The 21380-nt window shown below is 42.9% G+C and overlaps 1 protein-coding gene across 1 annotated transcript in view; it reads left to right on the top strand.

Annotated features, from left to right (window-relative positions):
• The window catches only part of PKD1L2 (polycystin 1 like 2), a 51945-nt gene that overhangs the window by 4135 nt on the left and 26430 nt on the right, over window positions 1-21380 (top strand). Inside the window, exons 3-19 of the mRNA XM_019535443.1 lie at window positions 2422-2607; window positions 4624-4734; window positions 5745-5892; window positions 7592-7821; window positions 8974-9378; window positions 10168-10266; window positions 11410-11459; window positions 11956-12070; window positions 12489-12696; window positions 13162-13282; window positions 13547-13603; window positions 13739-13880; window positions 14641-14841; window positions 15396-15541; window positions 16442-16636; window positions 18206-18331; window positions 20072-20254. Coding sequence (XP_019390988.1) covers window positions 2422-2607; window positions 4624-4734; window positions 5745-5892; window positions 7592-7821; window positions 8974-9378; window positions 10168-10266; window positions 11410-11459; window positions 11956-12070; window positions 12489-12696; window positions 13162-13282; window positions 13547-13603; window positions 13739-13880; window positions 14641-14841; window positions 15396-15541; window positions 16442-16636; window positions 18206-18331; window positions 20072-20254 — 2723 coding nt within the window. The remainder of the gene's footprint in view (window positions 1-2421; window positions 2608-4623; window positions 4735-5744; window positions 5893-7591; window positions 7822-8973; window positions 9379-10167; window positions 10267-11409; window positions 11460-11955; window positions 12071-12488; window positions 12697-13161; window positions 13283-13546; window positions 13604-13738; window positions 13881-14640; window positions 14842-15395; window positions 15542-16441; window positions 16637-18205; window positions 18332-20071; window positions 20255-21380) is intronic.

Below are 21380 nucleotides of genomic sequence, written 5' to 3'. Positions count from 1 at the left end.
GCTGCTCGGACCTGGCTCAGTGTATGGCGGAGGGGCTGGCTGGGGCACAAGAGGCAGGCAGCCCTCCGCACTGAAGCACCCTTACACCCCAGCCACCCCTGTCAGCATCTACACAAGTTGCTGCACAATAAAGAAAGCTACCTTAGGATAGTACTTGTGTTTACAAGTATTAACCTATGATGGAGTTAATTAGTTTATTGAGGCTTAATAGGGCTGCACGTGTAGATCCTGAGACTTTACTGCAGAGCTAATTAGCCAACTCCATGGTAAAAATCACATACGCACTCAGACAGAAGGACATATAAACATGCCTTCTGTCACCTTGTGAGTCTTTTTCCTACAATTCTACCTGCTTCTCTGCATGCAGTAAGACCTTCACAAACTGCTTGGGTTTTAGTCTGGTATACTCTTGTTTACTATTTGCCATTAGATGCACTTCATAAGTAGTGCAAATGCACACTTAAGCAGGGTTTGATGTGCAATATTATTCCATTAATTCCCTTTTTAAATATATACAGGCAAGTCCTATGCCTTCTGACGAGAGGCTCATGACTTATGAGAAGAGGCTGAGGAACTGGACTTATTTATTTAGAGAGGGGATTTAATAGCAGCCTTGAACTTCTGAAGGGCGGGTCCAAAGAGGATGGAGCTGGACTGTTCTCAGTGGTGGGAGATGACAGAACAAGGAGCAATAGGCTCAAGTTGCAGCAAGAAAGGTTTAGGTTAGATAGTAGGAAAAACTCTCTCACTAGGAGGGTTGTAAAGCACTAGAACAGGTTACCCAGAGAGGTTGTGAAATCTCTATTCTTGGAGGCTTTTAAGATCTGGCTAGACAAAGCCTTGGCTGGGATGATGTAGTTGGGGTTGGTCCTGCTTTGAGCAGAGGGTTGGACTAGATCATTTTGTCTATACGTGGCTGATGTGACCTGCTGAGGTCCCTTCCAGCCCTCATTTTCTATGATTATATGCAAAGGTGGCTGACAGAGCAGAAATGATAGTAACCTTCTTTGCAGGAAGTAAAGAAAAAAATTGTACTAGATAATAGCCCACATTAGAATTTAACAGCAAATTATGTTACAAGGTTATTTAGATAGCTCTAATCCGTAACTTGATTGTGTTGCTATAGATACACCTAGGCTTAGATTTACCCATTAAATAATGATAGCACACAATTATCTAAGTATGCACACACTAGAATGGCTAATCAAGTCATTTAATAGGAACAATCACAATAACACCTTGGGACTGAATTATTTAAATCTGTGACAACTGAAGTAAGTTTCTGCTGTAACACCCTGAAATGACAGCAGGATTTTCGTGCACCCTTCCCCTTCAGTTACGTGAAGGCACTGGGAAAGTCCTGGGATATAATTAACTGTCCCAGATTAATCAAAGAACAATCATGCTTAGGGGGATGGTCTTCTCACACAGCCAGTCCTGCTGAAGGAAATGGGATATCTCACCTGGATCAGGGCTGGGTAGGATCAAACCCTATATTCAGCATGCAGGCTTTTCTCCAACACAGCTTCCCAAACCTCATGTAGATCACTCACTCTCTAGGGACCATTTCTGAAATTGTGAATAGCTTGAAACCTTTCAGTCTCCCTGGTTGAAAAGCTCTGGATGCTTTGACATGTGTGAGCTGGAACAAAATGATGTATTCAAGATTTGTATTCAATATTTTTCTGCAAATATTTTTTCTGTATTCACAACTTTTCCACAACCATTTTTGTTGAAAGAAATGACAGCGATAAATATTTTGTTTTTGTGGTTTTGTGGTTTTTACCTAGGAGAAAAGAAAAAGGAAAATAAGAAAATTCTCAAAAAAACCAAAATTTGGACCAAAGTAAACTCAAACCAAAAGCTGTTTTCAGTCAAAAGTTTCAGCCAGTTTTGCCTGTCAGTCCTGTACATTTATGTCTCTTCAACTTCCACTTGATGGAGACCTTCACTAGGAAACTTTCACTTCCCTAATTCCCTCCAACCAGATTTTTGTTCTACCTATAGGCACCAGGAGAACAGCAGCAGATACTACAGAAGATCAGAAAAAGACAATGTGGAGGATGGAACTGCATTTGCTTTGGGAAAAAATCCCCCTTGTTTTTAGAAAGTCAAAATTTGTAATAAATGTCAACACTGCAAAATTGCAGTTAATTGCATTGTTGACTGAAAAAAAATACTTAATTACAATTTCACCTGAATTCTCAATGTTTCCAAAATTTGTAAATATTTTTTTAAAAAATTAAATCCATCTAGCTCTGTTGACAACTCTCTTTCACAAATCAGCTTAGGATCTCTTTCTTTGGGCAGAAGATGTACAGTGACAGCTTACCCAGACCCCGCGGCAAGGGATAAGAAAGGGACAGATGCTTGTTCTGGATGCCTTTGTATGATGTGACATCTGCTTTTCCTTTCCATCAGAATCTGGCCAGAGCATCGCTTGTGATAACTCCAATGCCACGGTGCAGTGTGGCTCAGGAGAAGTCATTCAAATTGATGACAGTTTCTATGGGAGGAAGACCCCTCATTACTGCGTACTGGAGACTCCTCTTCAGTTTGACACAGATGACGACTGTAGCTGGACCAGCGTCAAGGATGAAGTAGCAGGTATCTCATTGTAACATTTCCCTGGAGACATGGAATAAGCACTCATGTGGATGGCTTCTAGCACAATGTAATTAATGGGTCAAATGCTGGTTGCAGTGAGACAGCATAGGACTGGGTTATATTTGTGCCACTGACAATTTAATCCATTATTGACAGAACCAAGAAGTTATTCAACTCTGCACTTTTTATTGCAAATATCGTTAGGCTCATTCCCTGTTCATTGCTTCTAACAAGCTAATTCTACAGGCACGTGTTTTATTTTCTATGGTTGCAGCAGAGACCAGTGACTGTCTGAAAGGAACGCATGCTGGAAGACAGTTGCAGTCTTGAATGAAGGTGAAGGAGACCTGTCTACAAGATATCATACTGCAAAGCTTTCTATTCTTTTCAGAGAAAAAAACTGCTATTAAATTCAATTCCTTCTCGTTTCTCTTATCATAGGTTATGGGGAACCTGTAGAAAGCCAATTCATTGTTTTATCCTTATTTTATATTTCCATCCTATTTATTGCAATATTAGTTTGTCCACTAATTATCAACTAATTGATGTCTGGTTTATGACTGATACAGCTTAAAGTTGCCTGCACATCCTCATTATTTCCACTTAGGACTTCTGTGATAAGTCTTTTTTTGGTTGATCTACGTCCAAAACTGATAGATCAGCTAATTCAAATTCCTGCAGTTTGTCTGACCATCTGTGTGTACAATTTATTTAATATTTCCATTAAACAGTCATTCACCTGCACACACATTCAGGGTCCTTCAGACCAGGGTGGCATCTTACATGTAGAATCTGGTTTCTGTATTTACATGTATTTGTATATACAAATCTTATTATTTTTGGAGAATATCAGAAGATCAGATGAGAGAAAACTGGGTGTTCACATAGCCCTTGCCAGTGGTTTAGCGAAGTCAAAGCTTCAGGAGCTTCTGCAGTTGTTTATAGATCAGAGGACTGGTTGATGATACCCATAACAGTATCTTGTCTCTCTTTCTCAAACTAGTAAAGTTTAAGGGTCTAGGCACATAAATAAGCTACCACCAGGTAAGCAGCTACTCTGTGGTAACTGTCCATATGCACACTCTTACACCACAGTAAATGCAAGATTGCTCACTCCATTTCCAAGAGGTGCAAGAATGGAAACAGGAAATGGTGGAACAGTGGAGAATGGGACATCACGCAGCCCCTGGAATGAGGAAGGGGACTTGAGGATCCAATCCTCATCTAGGATTGAAAGTGGGATGAAGAATGTACAGAACCTCTGACCTAAGAAAAAGGATGGGGAAACTCATAAAGGGCTAGATCTTATTTCAGTTATTAGGCTTCTAAATTGACTTAGGCACCTGAACGTGATCCTATTCCACCCTGCTCAAATCTCTGAAAACCCAGTGATGTGACAGATGGGCAGGTGCTTTGCCTCCTGGCTTCTTTTTCTGTGATTTAGTTTGAAGGCTAAGATGGCCTGTTACAAAAATAGATGCATTAATGGATTTTCAAGGGACTCAAGCAGAGTGGAATAGGGTTGCACTTAGTTACCTAAGTGTACTTAATAGATGGAATAAGATCTGGCTTAAGGAACTCTTGAAATAGAGGGACACAGGATGATGGCAACCAGGGAGTGTTTATGGCCTGGAGAATAGCAAGGAGTCCCTGGCGTGTGCAAGCTGCAGAAGATATGCAGCGTGCTACCCCTTCATCTGACAAGTGGCCAATGTGAGACTGGGCTGTTGATTCAGTCCTGCTGCACAGCTCTGACTCTGGGCCAAATCCGATCAAAACTCACCACTTTGCTGGTTCTCATCCTTCCTAACTTCTGTGTTTTTGGTAAGTGCTTTGATACTTTCAAAAAGCAGCAAGTCAGCTACACAACCAACCCAAAATACCATGGGAGTTAGCATAGAAATCAATGTCATGATCCTGCCCTTTGTCTGCATTCCATTCTCCCCTCTCCTTTGAGCTGCTGTGAAGTTTAAAGCTGGGTACTTTAATCTCCAGTGAGACTATATTTCCTTCCAGGGCAGTGTCATGGACTGCAGGCATGCCAGGTGGCAGCAGATGGGACCTTCTTTGGTGATCCTTGTCCAACTTTGGGGGGCTATTTGTCTGTGCAATACCACTGCATGGAAGGTAAGCAGCACTAGCACTGGTACAACCCTGTGCTCTGATATGGTGAATATTGTTGGAGTTTTATGAAGATACGGGTGCACTTGAACCAAAAATAGCCAATGAAGCTTTGAAATATCCCAGGACCTGTAGTGGTTCAAATGCCACACTAAGGCTGAAATGCATTATATGGAGATAGCCGCAAATGGAAAATTTCTAATCCAGATTAGAATTTTCCCCAAATCCAAGGTTCTCCATTCAGATCTGCTGTTCTAATTTAAGCCCCACTTCTTTTATGGTTTAAAAACATGTGTTCAACTGAACTTAGTGTTTGTAAAAGATCCTGCAGGTCTTTATGCACCTGCAGAATAATTATAGCTCAGACAGTAATAGCTCACCTATGACCAGAAAACTATTACAATAAGGGTACTTCTAATTTCCATGGCCTATGTCTGCTGAAACAGCCAATCAAGTAACTGCTTAATATGATATGGAAGAGTTATCCCCTAGGAACTGAAATGAAGCCACCAACAGCCCCCAGAGAGGGACTGACTGCTGAACTGACCTGAAGGTGAATCAGTAACTGAGAAGTGATCTGTAGCCTGCTAACTATGACTTGAACAAAAAAGCCCTCAGTTTTTCATTGCCAGCTCCATAATCTCAGGGAGGGAGAGGCTGGGCCAGGGGATACACCTAAACATCAATTCATCGCATTAGGAGAATCTTCTTAAGCAGCAGCATAGCCTCCCAGTTGCAGCTAACAAACCTATGAGGCCTTTAATAAAAATATATGACTAGAAAGCTCAACCATATACAAAACACACAAGAGGCCAATTATGGTTTCAGCAAGAATCCTGGCAAGGAAAAAAATCGACTGGATGCTCTGTGTCATTATTGCCCTCAACTGGTTTAAATAGGTAATAGTTAAGTAGGTCTGCTTCAGCCCAGGCCAGCTGCCACAGTGTGCAAAAACTTAATTTTGTAGTGACCTTAGGCAGATGATGACGCTGTGCTCTGGGCATTGTGTTTTACAGGTCTGCAGCTGACCGTGACAGATACATGCTTTATCTTTGAAAATATCACAGTCTCTTTGAAATGGCTGCTCTCTCCCTATTCTGGCAACCTCTCCTGTATAATTAGCACCGGAGATGGACAAACTATTGATCCCTACTACCCTCTTACGTAAGATTAAGCTTTTATACACATCCTTAAAGTCAGTATATTTAGGTATCTGCAATTTTGTTTTTTAATGTCTCAAACCTCTGAAAACAAGATGTTGCAAATAAAACTGTGACAAGGCCCGGAGACAAGATGGTTGGATTTTGCAGTAACTCGTCTTGAATTATTTAAGAAACAGCAACAATATTTTGGTGTCAGGCTGCCAATCATCATCTTTCATTTGCTTAGTGTAAGCAAACTCTGATTAATTCTAACGGTTTTTAATATACATCCTATGCACATAGAATTACTGAAAAATCTGCTGCCCTTTTAATGACAAGAAGTTACAGAGTTTCGAGCCTATTATTTCTTGTTCAAGGGCATTTTTCAATACTTGATATTATTTGCAGTGGTCTCACAGTGCTTGGTTATATTTGTTTGGGCTGTTCTGTAAATTCCATTACTATTTTTCAACAATAATCTTTTTCACTGTCGGACTTAAAAATCAAATTTGACTGTATTGTTCTAGAGCAGGGAAAGCCAGTGACTGAATTAGACTAGAAGTTCATCTGTGTACTTATCCAGTCCAAGCTGAGCCTATTGTAAAATGAGCACAGAGCAGAATGGACAAAAAGCAAAATGACTTTTAAGCATTCTTTCAGTGTGAATAATTTAAGGTCATGAAGTAAAGAACAGGTAAAGAGCTTCTTAAAAATATAGAGAATCACTTTCAACTAGACTGTATCCATTTAAGTGAAATATATGTGCTCGCAGCAAGTGGCAATGTCTGCTTTTAAGGCAAAGCTTTTTTTATTTTTACTTCACCTCCTTAATACCCCACTAAATCCTGCTCTTCTAATTTACCCTCCTGTTGTGTCCTATCTGACCCGTAGCTGGGAGTTCTCAAAGACAGGGGTTTTTCCCTTTGGTCTAGTCTTGTCAGGTTTAGGGATGTTAGCTGAGCCCAGTCTAAACTTGGCCTGGTTGCTAGTCAAGACAAGGCCTTTTTTACAAGACCCCAGTCTGACATAGTCCTGGTCTTTTGACTGGGCATCTTAAGTGGTACCATGGTAAATAAATAAATAAATAGCTGGTAGCTGAGTTATTTTATACATTTCTTTGCTTTCCATAGTTCATCTCCTCTTCCTTGTGTCCCTGCTCTTGTGTCTCTGAGCAGGGCTAGATGACATGGTAGAGGACAGTGTGTCTGCACCTCTGGGAAGTAAAATATCCCAAGCTACTTACTTGCTTTTTAATCTCTCTGCCTTAATTTAACCAATGTAAGCTGGTTTTGCTGAACTACTGCACCCACTGTTGTCACTAGGGGAGGTGCAGGTATGTTACCAAGGTGGAAAAATGTTGCTAGTGAGTCCAAACATGGATGAGGGCATGCATAAGAAGAACGAATAGACCAGAAGAGGGAAAGCTTACAAACTGCTGAGCACCCCGAGCTTCAACTCGCTTGCCTCCGAGAAGGGAAAATCAGGAACAGAAGACTAGGGAGGGGAGAAAGTTAGTGCGACAACATAGTTGCCTGCTATGACAATTTAGCTGGGATGAAGATACAGCCCTTAACCCTAAAAGAAAATATCTAAGCACACTAGGGATTGCATTGGGTACAGGAAATAATCTCCGTCAGAGCAGTAATTTAGGACGTATGGCCCTTCCTCTCAGATCATGCTGCTACAAGCTTTTCAGTGCAACCTTCTGCTTTGCATTGTAGCTTGTCCAGCAATGTAACGCATAAATATACATCTCCTGGAGAGTTCACTGTGTTCGTGGAGTGCACGACCAGCGAGTGGCATGTAACAGCACAGAAACGCGTGACTGTTCAGGACAAGATGGATCAACTCAGCATTACAGGATGCTATAGCCAGTACGGATCAGGGAACAGTTCTCACTGCTGGACACTATATGGGGAAACGTTATGGATCCAAGTGGAACTTAATGGAGGTGAGAGCAATTACTCTGCAGATTCGGTGGTGGGTTCAGTGATGTGCCATTAGTGGAAACAGGCAGATTCTTCACAAGATGAATCTGGATTTCTTTTATGAAAGGAGCTTCCCTCATTCCCTGTGTTACAGTAGTTGAAACACTTCAAATGTGAACCAAATGTTTTTCCCTTCTAGACAAAGAGGGAGCCTAAAGGATAAATGCTGGTCTTAGCACCAGAGTCGGTAGGGAGAGCAGTGAGTCTGTGAGTCAGCTCCTTTGCCACATGCTCATTGTGTAACAAGTCACAAGTATCTGCTGCTGCCTCACTTACCCCTCTGTAAACCTAGAGTAGCAACATGTATCTTCCTCAAAAAGAAGCTGTTTGGAGGCATTATTTTATAAAACCTGCTGAGAACCTTGGCAAAAGGCACTAAATAAGTACCAAGGACAATGATTGTATACTAGAGCCAGGTGAATAATTTGTAAGAAATATCTTATGAGAGGAATCTATCACGGATGCACTGTAAATGTCTCAATATTTTTTTGTTATTCAGAATGATTTACTGGGTAATTCTGGTGGTTGATTTTACTCCTGCAGTAGTGTGGCAAGTTTTCACAAGTCTGGACTCATCAATACTCATGCTAATTTAATTGGACACGTTGGGCTCAGCTACATCAGGGCTGAACATTCTTGGCTCTGATCCTGCCAAGGGGGAACTTAGCTCTAAGCATTTATGTCCCACTGAAATCAACAGGAAGACTCACAAGCTGAAAGTTAAGTGCTGCTTAAGCCCTTTGTTGAATCAGGACCAATGTGTTCAGCACCTGCCAGAATCAGGCGCAGAGTGGGATGTCCCTGGGAGATCAGACCCCATCAAGCTAAGCTGCTGGAGTACAGGCCCACAATCAACAAACCCAACTTCAAAGTTGCGCTCAAGTTCTGTCACTAGCATAGACGCTGCCGATAGTAAACTTATTTGCTGGAGTATTCACGGGAAGCAAACCAAAAGGGGCACAAACCCCACTGTACTGAATTCATTTTAAAATGAAATGAAATGGTTGCAGGCTATCCCTGTGCTAGTTGCCTGCCTTCTGAATGCAACAGACAGCGCATGGGTTGGATGTTAATGGCTAGGGCAGCAGTGATAGTTCTGAATATTTCTTTTCCAGGCAGTGGAGTGACCTACACTGTCTTAGCAGATAACATGACTCTCATTGAGTCCACTGCAAAGACAGGGATCATCCCTCACAACCTGACGCTTGACAGCACTTCTCAGCAGCTCCTTGGCCTGGGGATACACCTACTGGCAATTATGGCATCCAGCAACACAACAATCTCAGAGGTCTCTGAGAGCCTCACTGTTCACTTAGTTGAACCCATATCTGGTCTTCAGGCTTCAATAGCCTCTCACACTCTGGAAATGGGAAAAGACTTGGAGATCAATGTCTCTGTGGCTCATGGTGTACCAGACAAGCTAAAGTTTGAAGTGGTTGGCTCCAGTGAAACGTATTCTCACCAAAAAGACTATCTTAAAGGAGAACCTGGAATATATAGAGTTCCTATTCATTTGGAAGGTACGGCACACTTTTATTTTCATATATAACCACATACCTGGCTGTCTGTCCTTTACTGTAGTTTAAGAAAAGCAAGCAAGCAAGCAAACCAACCCAAAACTCCGGTCTCCAAGACAGTATACAATGTACTACTCTGTAACAAGCTCTGCCCCTGGGAGACAAATAGCTGCTATAACTGCTCAGAGTTTATATAAATCTAAAAAGCCTATGGGATATATAATGCATATGTATGCATAGAAAACAAAAGTATCACAGTTTCATCACAGATACATATGCCACACAGCAGGTGTTTTCCTTCCCTTTAGTTATCCGTTTCACTCTCAGATTACAGCTAGTGTTTAGGTGGCCAGCAGCTGATTCTGATGCACAGTAGTCCAAGTTTTATTGGACTGCTCTCTTCCCATCATATGCTGCCTGGAATGTAGAATTCAGAGGGAGATGCTCCAGAAAAGCAGGCCACTTTCCAGGGTTGGCTGGGCACGATTAGTTTTTACTGCTTTTCTGTTAACTGTTAATTTGAGTTAACTGGCAACACTGACAGGTTGTGACAGAAGTCAAAGGGTTAAAAAGTTGTGATGCAGACATTTCCTGAGGTTCTGATACCTTGCTTGAACATTTATCTCATGCTAAGTTTAGCTTATTCATTTACCACAAAGGAAAAAGGACCTTTTAATTAAAAACAAAAAGTCCTGAAACCACACAGAATTGGAATTTGTCTCTCAAACGTACAGGTCTAATGCACCAATATTCCTAATGCTCTGCCTACCTTTGCCCATCTGTCTTTCATAGGTACTTTTCTGGTCAAGGTGCTGGCCATGAATGCCTTCTCGAACATGAGCATGGATATTGGGAGCATCACAGTATCAGCCAACAATTCTCTTAAAGAAGGTAACCGCACTTACCTGACAGAGCTGTTCTGATCGTGGTCTGTGACCCTTTCTGATATGGCAGTTCATGGCACTGAGCATTTGATGGCTTGCAGACAGAGCTTTGCTCATTGCTTGCCTCTAGAAACAGCGCTGGTAAACCTTTTGGAAGCTCTGGGTAAATGTTCTACAGTGGGAAGAAAACAAAATCTCTGTGTATAATAATCACTCACTCCTCTTACTCTGAATTTCAATAGAGACAAAGAGAAACTGAATGGGCCTGGAGGACTGCTCATTTCTCACGCACTATAATGATCCCTTTAAGGTCGGGGCAGGGCATGTTGGCGTGGCAATATAGGGAAGGCTGGATGATTCAGTCTTCGTTTTCTATAGTTCTCTGTAGTGTTTGTTCTCTGCAGTCCTGCATTACTGAAGCCCTGGCAGCTTTGCTATTGTGTTCAAAGGTACAGGAGCAGGCCCCACATGGAAAAGGTTTGTGTCTTCAGGGGGTATCTGATCTGTACCTAATCCCAACACTGAAATCATTTTAAATTAAAGCAAGGCATACAGCATACTTTTCTAGAAAAAGGCCAATGGCTTCTTATCACTTCTTCCTACTGAAGGGAGTGACCCTGCATCTGAAGCGGTCCCAGCATGGCATCACACCACAACAGTTACACATTTTGCATGGGCTGTCTGTGCTAGAAGGAATCAGCTAAATATGGGATCCTGAAAATGATTCTAGAGATCATATAATCTGTATCTCAGCAGTACCACACACTGCTGTCCATACACAACATTCACCTAGATAGCTCATGGCCACACATCAGTGTAAGGATGATAATGGCAAGGGTACTATGAATAAAAGGGCTGAAGTATTAATATTACTGAGCTTTCAAGTTGTTTCTGTACTCCAAAGTTTTGGATTGTGATTTCACTTCCTCTAATCTAATTCTATCACGTCAATGTATTTACTTTTGCTTTATATCCTCATCCAGGGAGAATTGGGATCATCTTCAACTATGTTAGTTGCTTGTCTTATTCCTACATTCCTGACTTACAGGCAGACTTTACATTTCTTATATATCAGAATATTAAGCTAGTGCTGTTAAGCAGCTTTATGGATGGCCTTAAAACATTTTCCTGTTTTCGTTATACTAAACAGATGCCGCTCAGGATGACAACATATCCGAAGAAAATACCCGAAAGACAAATGTGAGTATTATTCATGGGTTTCACCTTGAAATGGGAATGCTAAGAAATATCTCTTGGTTGTTAATGTACTGCTTGGGGATGTTTTGTAAAAGTAGTCACATCATTGATGGATCTGATTCTGCCTCTTGCTAAAGCATCTTCAGCTCCTGTTGACTCTGGTGCTTAGCACCTCAGCTGACTGAGCTCCATTAACCTGAAGTATTGTAATCTAAAACGTTAGCTTCATCCCAGAATCCACACTATGTGTCTTTGAGATAAGCACATTTATACTTCTCAGATCTAATCTTCAGAGTAAAAGCCTGTAAGTAAAAGCAAAAGACTAGAAAACTCATTCTTCACCATGACCAAGCCAGTTTATGAAACCAAACTTATTCAGATATTCTTACATTGTTTTAAAATTCACTAATATAAAAAAAAAATCATTTCATTGAGGCAGCATCATCAAGTAGATAACACTCAGTGCCTTTTTACAATGGTTCACTCCCTTTTTCTTTAGGACAAACAAAGAAATAAAATATCCATTAAGCCTAGTCGCCACGTGGATCCCTTCACCACAGTTATGCTCAGCTGGCCAGATGACAGCGAGAGCTTGAGCTTCACATGGTCCTGTGGTACGTGAAGTGCACTTCATGATGCTTTTCTGCCACTCGCTGCCAACCAGGTGGTAGGCTCACCATTATACCAGCTGTATGGTGCCTGTCTTTCTGTAAGGAATAGAGACTCCACCTAACTTTAAACAACAGCTACACACCCTTTGTACTGTCAAAATATCACCCTTCCCGAGTCTAGCTGTAATAACTAGATGCTGCTGCATGGATTATAATCTAATCCAGGGTCGGCCAGTCAGCAGTATGGGTTCCACAAATGGCATGGACAGCCTCTGAGTGTGGAAGTGTAGATCAGGTACAGGGAAGGGAGCAGAAAGCAGAGTAGCAGAACAGGCATGGAAAAGGGATCAGAGTGGCACTTGGATAGGGTGCAGGGCTAATATGTGATATGTCTGCTGAAAAAGAGGGACTGTTTGTGCAGGTGCCTGCTGGCCTGGCTGGAATGACTGTGTGGAGCAGCAAGTCATCCCCACCAACCACAGCCAGGTGAAGATCCCACCTGCCTGCTTGCCTCCCCCGAACTCGGCAGTGACCGTGAAAGTTACAGTGAGGAACCACAGCAAAGAAGAGAGGCAGGATGAGCAATGTCTGTATGCGACGGCAAAGCAAGAGCTGCACCTGGACATCAGGTGGGCTGGCAAACTGCACTGGTTCTGGCATGGCACTTTCTCCACAACTGCAGCTCTGGAACATGACTGTTGTTATTACGTGTTAGAATATTTATGTAGCACCATATATGCACATGGCTCTTCACAACCACAGGAACACAGCACTGGCAAGGATATCCTGGGACAAGCCAAACCTCTGCTATTGTAGCAACCATGTCATTTTATACTTTTCATACACTGATCAAACTCCACCTTAAAACTGCCCTGCTCCAACAGTTGTTAGAATCGGTGCTTTTCTGCCACTCACTGCCAACAAGGTGGTAGGCTCTTTGACAGTTGAAAGTCCATGGGGATGAGATTCTTTAGCTAACTAGGAAATGATGAGGATTTTGTTGTTCGTGAATTCGTGGGTTTGCAGCTGCATATCCCAGGAGTTTTGAGTACATTTACCCTTTGGGTCATGACAACTCTTCACTTTCATTCTAGGTGTGAGACAAACTGCAAGCCAGTAAATGCTAGTGAAGAAGTTGTTTTGAGTGTCACCAGCCAGAAGGACCCAGAGGTCATGCGCTATAACTGGTATTTGGACAACACATACCACGCAAAGGTGAGACTGAGCAGGTGGGGCAGGAAATCAATCTACACACAAACGGTCTGGCTTGACAGGGAACCCTTAGAAGTATGAATGGGGCCTTCTCCCAAAGCACAAAGGGACTCGCAGCAAGGGCAGACGGTTGTGGTAATGGCATATGTAAAAAGTCGGTGAAAAGTGCATTTAGACATAAGTTTTTTATGCAGGTTTCAATCTTCCTTGTCATGTCTGTTCAAGTGAACGAAATAATTCACCAACTTGTCATTCACTCTTTGTCAGTATAATGTGGCCAAGTCTCATAAACTTTATCTGGATAAAAATTCCAGTGATGCCAATGTGAGTGTTTTTGAGTGAGAGTGTCAGGGTTAGGTCCAAAGTATGCAAAACTGCTGAACTCTTCATGGAAACCACAGTATAACGCACAGGAGACAGTCTCTTCTGCCTTGCTATTTTTCCTGTTTGATTTTCTAGCCTGCTCCACTCCCTGCAGCCTGCACTCTGAAGGGTTTCCGGCAAAGCTCATTGATGCTGCTTCCGAGCAATAGATCTGCATTGGTATTGAACAGCTCCTTTCTGCAGACACATGGAGACGCATTCCAGATTAAAGTCATAGGTAGGGCTACGTGGGGTCTCAAGCCCTTCACTAAGATGCAATCTCTGCCATTCAGAAGCATTATATCCTGAGGCAAGTTTAAGACTCACATGAGTGAAACAGGCCACTGTAGTGAAGATGCACTAGCTTTTGCAGCCAATGGCATAACATCCACGTGCAAGAGTATGTGGCCAGGATCATATCCAGCCAGCTTTGAACCCCCTATACTAGGTGTTCCTATTTAGGAGCACTAGGTACCTATGTACACCAATGCTAATAAGGGGAAATTTAGGGTAGGGCTTAACTAATGCTTCTAAAACATTTGGCTCCTTAACTGCTTTGCCTCCACTCTGCCATCATTCTGAATATGGTAAAAAGTCTTCTCAGAGGGCATATACAATTAAATAACTTCATGCACCAACCCTATTATTCACACACTACTATTTAAATCCCTTAATTCAGTACACAAGAAATCACAAAGTGGAGGAGAGTAGTAATATGAGGCAACTGATTTTGTGACCCTAAGTCAAGGTGATGGCAACTGCCTGACATCTGGAAATGCTCTATTGATAAATATTTGAATGTGCAATACAGCTTTGCCTTACAGGGCAAATAGAAGTGTGTGTTTATGGCTCTTTCTATACCATGGCTGAGGCTGTAAAATGATTTCATTAACATTTCCAGGACTCAAATAAAGGAGATCAGTATGAGAGCATACAGGATTAGTATGAGATGATCAGTTCTAATGGAAGATGATAATTTTTCTCCCTGAACTCCCCAGCACTGACTCAGCATGAATACGGTGAAGAAACTCACATTGTCAGCATGGTGGCTGCACCAGGAGTGCCAGCCTGCGCTATATCCCCTGAGGAGGGGTCGGTGCTCACCAGTTTCACCATATCCTGCAGCACTTCCTGCTCGAAGGACTCGTGCCTGCCTGTGCACCCCAGTCTGTTCACATATTGCTTCTATCTGAAATCAAGTAAGGCTTGGGGCTCATATGTTTAATTATTAGGTTCTCTAGGCATGCACTCCTGGGCAACTGCTACTGCTGCCAAAATTATTTTAATACCCTCACTTTGGGCAAGTGGCACCTTGTTCTGCAATTAGGGTCATTCACTTCAATGAAGAACTGGCCAAGCTAACTGCTGTCCTTGGTCAACAGACCAGGCTGTAAGTCAGTGTTAGGAAAAATGTGTAGAAACAGTGCATATATTTAGCATGGGGTCATAGTCTCTGAAACAGTTCTCTTCTGAAACTTTGAAGGATTTTCAGAATTACAGAACCACCTTAGATAAGGGATCTGAGTGCAATCTGCATCTCTGAAGGATGCAGGACTTCTTCACCCCGGGCCTGTTCAGGAGGCTGAATCTTGTAGGTAGAAGTTATGTGAATAACATTAGCATAACTGGGGGTTGGGGGGGAGGCATGAGAGGAGCACCCAGACAAAGAGAAGAAACTTCCCTTACAGTCTGTGGCCCATTATTTTCAGAAATAGGAGCTGTCTGAGGGATAACCCTGGGTTTTCTCTTTCAGATTCTCTGTTGCACTGCGGCCCAGATCCTGAACTCTCATCCATTTATCTTCCACTTGGAGAAGAGGAAAACAACTTCATTTTACATGTCACAGTTACTGTCAGCAATAGCTTTGGTGACACAGTTCTTACTAATGCTACAGTCAAGGTACATGGAAAAATTCCTTCCTCTCAAAGGGTATATCCACTCTGAGAACTGCACTAGCAGGCACCACAGTGAAGCACACCAGGACTGCTCCCCATATCGGGCCCCCAAAATGTATGTGATATATCTGCCTTAGTGCAGTGTTCAGCACCTGCTAGTAAGCTCTCCTAAAAGAGTTAGGTAACGCACACAATGTGCGCTTCCCTGCACTTCCCTGGGTGGAGTTCTCAGCCAATGTGAATATGACCAAGTCCCGTTCCAGCTCCTAACCCCATGTTTCTGGGAGCTTGGGTCTCCTGTGCACATTTTATCCCTATTACTCTCTCATGATCCCGTGCCATGATCATCTTCCTTAGCCAAGGAAAGGTGGACAGGAGACCTTGTGAAATCAGCAGTCTTTTCCATCACCCTTCTTCCAGGATAGGATTGATGGAAACTAGACATATGCACCACTGCTTCATCAGTGTTACTCAGTGAAATTAATTTTCATTACTTTGATTTCCAAAGCATTCCCTCAGCGTGAAATCAGAGTGCTGCAGAGCTGAATTAGGCTCTAATTAAAGGATATATACCTATCAGGATCTTTTAGTCAGCCCAGTTAGATGAGTCAAATTAGACTCATCTCAAGAAGAGACTGCAGCTTCTTTGTACATTGTGAGTTGCATTTTTGATCAGAACATTCTTTTTTTCCGGATAAAAAATATTTTTTTCATCAAATGTTTTTGCACATTTTCTTTTCTTTTGTCTGGTTGGAAAACCTAATCGAAAAATATTTTCAGTGAAAAATGGGGAAACAAAATTATCATGTACCATGCCTAGTTATGATACCCTTTGGTGGTGCTGGGAATCATGAAAGGTAGTGCCCAGTAAGAATGCAGTGGGCATGTCTTATTTCATCCTCAGGTTAGACATGAAGAACTGGATAATGGGAACCAGACCCTGCATGCCATTGTATCTGAGAAAACAAACACCATCCTAAAAGATGGGAACAACAGCATGTCCCTGTTCCAGCTGTACAAATCAGTATCTTCAGTTCTCAACCAGGAGACCCAGCAAGAGACCTATAATGCGTCTCTGCGGACAGACACCCGGAAGGAGGTTAGTCAGACAGTTTGTTTTCTTACAATACACAATTTTCTCTCACAACTGCAGGTCAGCTCTTGAGGAATGCCAGTCTACTTTAGCTCCCCATCAAAGGGAGGTGGATATTCTTGCTACCTTGCAGGACTTTCCAAGGTTTTGCTATAGGTTTCAGCTACCAAGGAGCAACCATGTATTGCATACCACTGGCCCAAGGGAGTTATTGGCTCTTTACTGCTCCTGTCTATTCCAGAACAATGCAATTCCCTTTTGCTATCCCAGTTCCTCACTCTGAGGAAGGATCCTAGTGTTTACTTGCTTTGGGACTGAGGGTGGGCAGACAACCTCTACTGAGGCCAGCAGCTATTAAAGATGCTGAAAAATAGTGAAATCTTTATCCTTCCCTAGGCAGATTCCCTGAGAAAGAAGGGGTTTTCTTCTATGATTCTCCAAGTTCTCCCTCAAGAAAATTGAGGCAGTAATAGCCCTTGAAATCTTGTAGTGTGGAAGGCATTTGGCAGTCCCAGGCCTCTGGGTTTTCGTTTGGTCTCCAATTGGGGCCAGGAAAGATTTTTTCCCCCCCTACATGGATGCCATTGGCTTCTGGTGCAGAAGGGGGATTATATTCCTCTGAGGCACTGGGAAGTTTGATGTATCGAAGGCTGGAAAGTTTCAGATGGGTCCACTCATGCTTCTGCCTATACTAGAAAACCCAGAGGCTAGAGGGTCTTGCTCTTCTGCCCACAGTCACCCCAATCTCTAAATCTGGATCAGGAAGGAATTTTTCCCCTAGATCAGATTGGTAAGGGCTGTGAGAGGTTTTGTCTTTTGAGCAGAGCTGGTTTTTTGGATGCTTTTGTGTGATTTCAGAAGCTGTCCACCTGCAGAGCTGAGATGAAAAGTAAAAAGCTCAATAGAAACCTGAAAAAAACAGTTCAAGCCAAGTGAAAAAGATTTCTTTTCAATAGTTCAAAAAAAGGGGAAAAAATCCTTTGTCCTAAGAAATGCGTTGGAACTGAACCTCTCTCAGGGACAGTTTCAACTGTGATGCCTCAACCTTTCTGACAAAAAGGGTCTTATCAGAAAATCCTCCCCCTGAGTTCTAGTTGTGACACTTTTAGATAGTTCTAGTTCTGACGCTCCATTAATGTTTGCATGGGGCCTTGAGATCTGCAGGCAAAGGTCTAGGGAAGTACAGCTTATGGTTTGATTACGATTCATTATTTTTCTAAATCAATCTTAGATAGCTTTGCCTTCTGCAGAGGTGGTGTTTATATACTAAAGCCTGTACCTCCCTCCTGATGCATAGGAATTCAGGCACGTAGCTCTCATTGCTGTTAATGGATGTTAAGTGTGTGAACCCCCTGTGTCTTGAGGAGACAAAATATTTCTCTGATTATACAGTCAATAACTGGGGAAAGAAGCAACTCGTGAGCAGAGCTGATGTCAGCTCAAATTATGCATCCCACGGAGCCTGGTTTCTACCTCGTGATTTATAACAAACGAGGATGTCAATATCCAGCAGTACTTACGGGATCTTAATTACCGTCTTTGTCCTGTTGTCTAATTATCTCCTTTCATCCCAAGCTGAGAGAGCTGATGCTGACGACTCTGTCTGCTGTTAACGTAACATCAATGCAGACTGCTCTTAAGATGTCAGAGGTCCTGAAAGAGATCACACACAGGAGTGAGGAGCTCTCCTCCTCAGCCCAGGTGAGCAGCGCTGTGTCTTGCATCACCTCCCAATAACTCCCCCTGCTTCCCCCACCCCTGCATCCCACAGGTCTTTGACATAGTCCACAGAGGGTACCAATACCTTGGATCAGCCTATTTTTTACTCAGATTTTGAGGCATTAACAGCAATTGCCCACATGCCATAACAGGAGACTGTGTTTTTTAGTGTGTAGAGTAAAGGACTGGGAAGCAGGAGTCTCAATTCTTCTCTCATTTCCACCACTATATCACTGCAAGTGAGAGGCAATTGTGGCTTGGCTCTGAGCCAGCTATAAAATAGGCACAATAATTCTTAGCTGTCTCACAGCCATTTAGGATATATTATCTGTTCATGCCTGTAAATTCCCTGAAATCGTGGAAAGAAAGGTGCAAAGCAGGGCTATTTTAAAGCTGCCTTTGGCCTCATGCTTATGGCTCAGTGACTTCACACGAGTGCTCCCACTGACCTAAATGCCTGCTGTCTGAGAGAGGAGTCTAGCTGCGGCACAGCTTGGGCTTGGCTTTTTCATGTGCGCTAGTAGGTGTCCTTGAACGGTATTTCCCAACGTGACTCTGACCTTGCTAGATAGTCAGTAGATGGCACTGTTTCTTTCAGTGTTGGCTCCGGTGCTTTCCATATCGGGCTGCTAGAAGAAAGTGTAGCTATAGGGAAAGGACACAACAGCTCTGTTGCAGGCAGCTTCCCCAGGACACTGGCAATTAAATATCTGATCCCCTGATTTGTGCCAGATAACTGTGGGATGTTTCAGCACTGGGTGAATGGCCGCCTCCATATGACAAAAACATTGGTTTTGTCTCATCAGGAGAAGCTCAAGACTGAACTTAGTGGGGAATGGGCACAGGTTGGGCTGAGCAGGGAAATGTGCACAGCTTTTTGACAGGCTCCAACAGGGTAATTACTACTTGGCTTTCATGAACACAGAGTAATCAATGGCCACATTTATGCATTAAAGGAAATGGCAAATACACTTCCACCTTCAGCCTTTAGCCCTCTGCCTGGATCCAAGCAGTGTTTGTTAAGAAGCCAACGAGTTTCATAGAGAATAATGCTGGAATGCGTTAGTACATGTGCTTGACAACGCAGTTTCTAGCTCACTGCCCAGTAGGATTATCTAATCTGTCCACCTGGGTCCTCTTACCCTAACATCTAAACTCTGTGTTGCTGGCCAAGGCCTCAGACCTGCACCACCGAGTCAGAGTTTTGTCAGCAAGGAAAGGGTGGCATCCGATTCCCAAGTAACTGCATAAGAAACCATGTCAGAGTGTTACTGTTTCTTCACTGTTTAGACTATTCAGTCAGATCTGACATGTGCTAGCCATCTCCTATTGTCATCCGTGACCATGGAAATTTTGCTCTTCTGGGCATTACTTATCATGTTTCGGGACTGAATCTATAAGGCCAGGTTGTAATGCATTTCATCACACTGGGGGGCTGCCTAGATTGTAAGCTGTTCATAACAGGGAATACACTTTTTTTTTTTTGTGTTGGTACCATGCCTACCACTGTGGAGTCCAGGCATGAGACCAGGCTTAAAATGCTCCTGTAATACGATTAGGAATGCCTTTGTCCACAAATAGTCCCACTAGACTATTCATGTCATGAGGTCTGGGCCAAACTAAACACAACAGCTGCCCATGCAGTTCTTTATTGCCATGTTAACCTCTATCACTTTTTAAATACAGACACACAGAAATAAACACCATTTATTTCCTGTCCAGGTAGAAGCCAGCAACACGCTAAAAGATGTCAGTGAATCCCTGCTTAGGGTGAACATGGAGGACAGTGAGGATGACCAGAAGCGGAAGGCAGCAGCCAGCTACCTATTTAATGCAGTTAGCAATGTGCTGGAAGCGTCTGTTCATAACAGGACTGGGGCTACATCACCACCGGAGGCTGAAAAGGTGCTTCCTGCTTGGTTCAGCTTCTAATGAACTGTGTGTGAGCACCTGCTTGGCCTGGAAGTTGGCAGATAAGTTTTTTTTCCTGAGATGTGTTCTAAAGTGGCATAGGTGCTGGCTCAGTGGGGCATAACTAATATAATGGGATTTTCACAGAATATCCAGGTAAGTCCCCTGTGGGAAACAATAACAGCCTCTTAAAGCTTGCGATGCTGGACACTGGACTGGACAGAGCTCTGGAGAATGTGCTGCAACATGTGGAAGGGACCGTGCTGTCTGCCCCAGGTAGACTTAGGGTACTAGGATTTCTCCCTCTGGAACTCTCTCCCTCTCTGATGGACCAGACCATAGCCTGCGGAATTGTATATATGGGTCAGCACCATTAAGGATTTGACCCTACTGACCTCAAGCCCCAAATCATTTCCTGTGTTATTGTCCTCAACCCTTCTTAAACGGGCTGAATGAAGCTTTCTGCTGTCCCTTCATATTTGTTGGTGAATTATTGCAAATGCTTCTGTATGCTTCTCATGCTAGTGCATTTTACTGCTGTAAGTGTGAGCAAGGGATACTATTGATCTACTTTGAAAGGAACAATTATGAACGCTTTATATCTTGATCCTAGCCCCAGTTTTGACACTGGTAAGCTCTGTCATTTTGGGCAATTTCATCTATACTCTGTAGATTGCAGCTTTTCAGTTTGTAATATTCAACATCCATGGGCAAGGTTGCCAACCCAAAACAGTTTTTTTTCACTGACAATCTGAAAATGTTTTACTGACAAACTATTTACTGGCATATGTTTTACATCCTGTAAATGTAACCCTTCTGCCAGGCCCTGGACAAGAGGTGGGTTCACATTTAGAGGTTTAACACCAACCATTGTAGAAGAGTTTGGTTTTTATTAAAAGTTTGCAGATTATAAGCAAAAAAAAAATTCTTGAGTTGGCAAGCCAGCTTGACTGCAGCAATGGTTTCACACCATGCTGTCCCCACTCCAAGATCCCCTACTCACTCTAGCACCCTGGTGCCCGCAGTCACATACCACCCTGTGTTGCCCCCTCCTCTGTCCCAGCGTGAACAACCAAAGAAATAATGCTTGCCTACCTGCCACACAGCAGTGTTACAGGCA

This window comes from Crocodylus porosus, unplaced genomic scaffold (genome assembly GCF_001723895.1).
Source record: "Crocodylus porosus isolate Cpor-Errol unplaced genomic scaffold, CroPor_comp1, whole genome shotgun sequence".
In the NCBI taxonomy this organism is placed as follows: domain Eukaryota; kingdom Metazoa; phylum Chordata; order Crocodylia; family Crocodylidae; genus Crocodylus; species Crocodylus porosus.
This window is presented reverse-complemented; position numbering and strand designations above follow the sequence as displayed.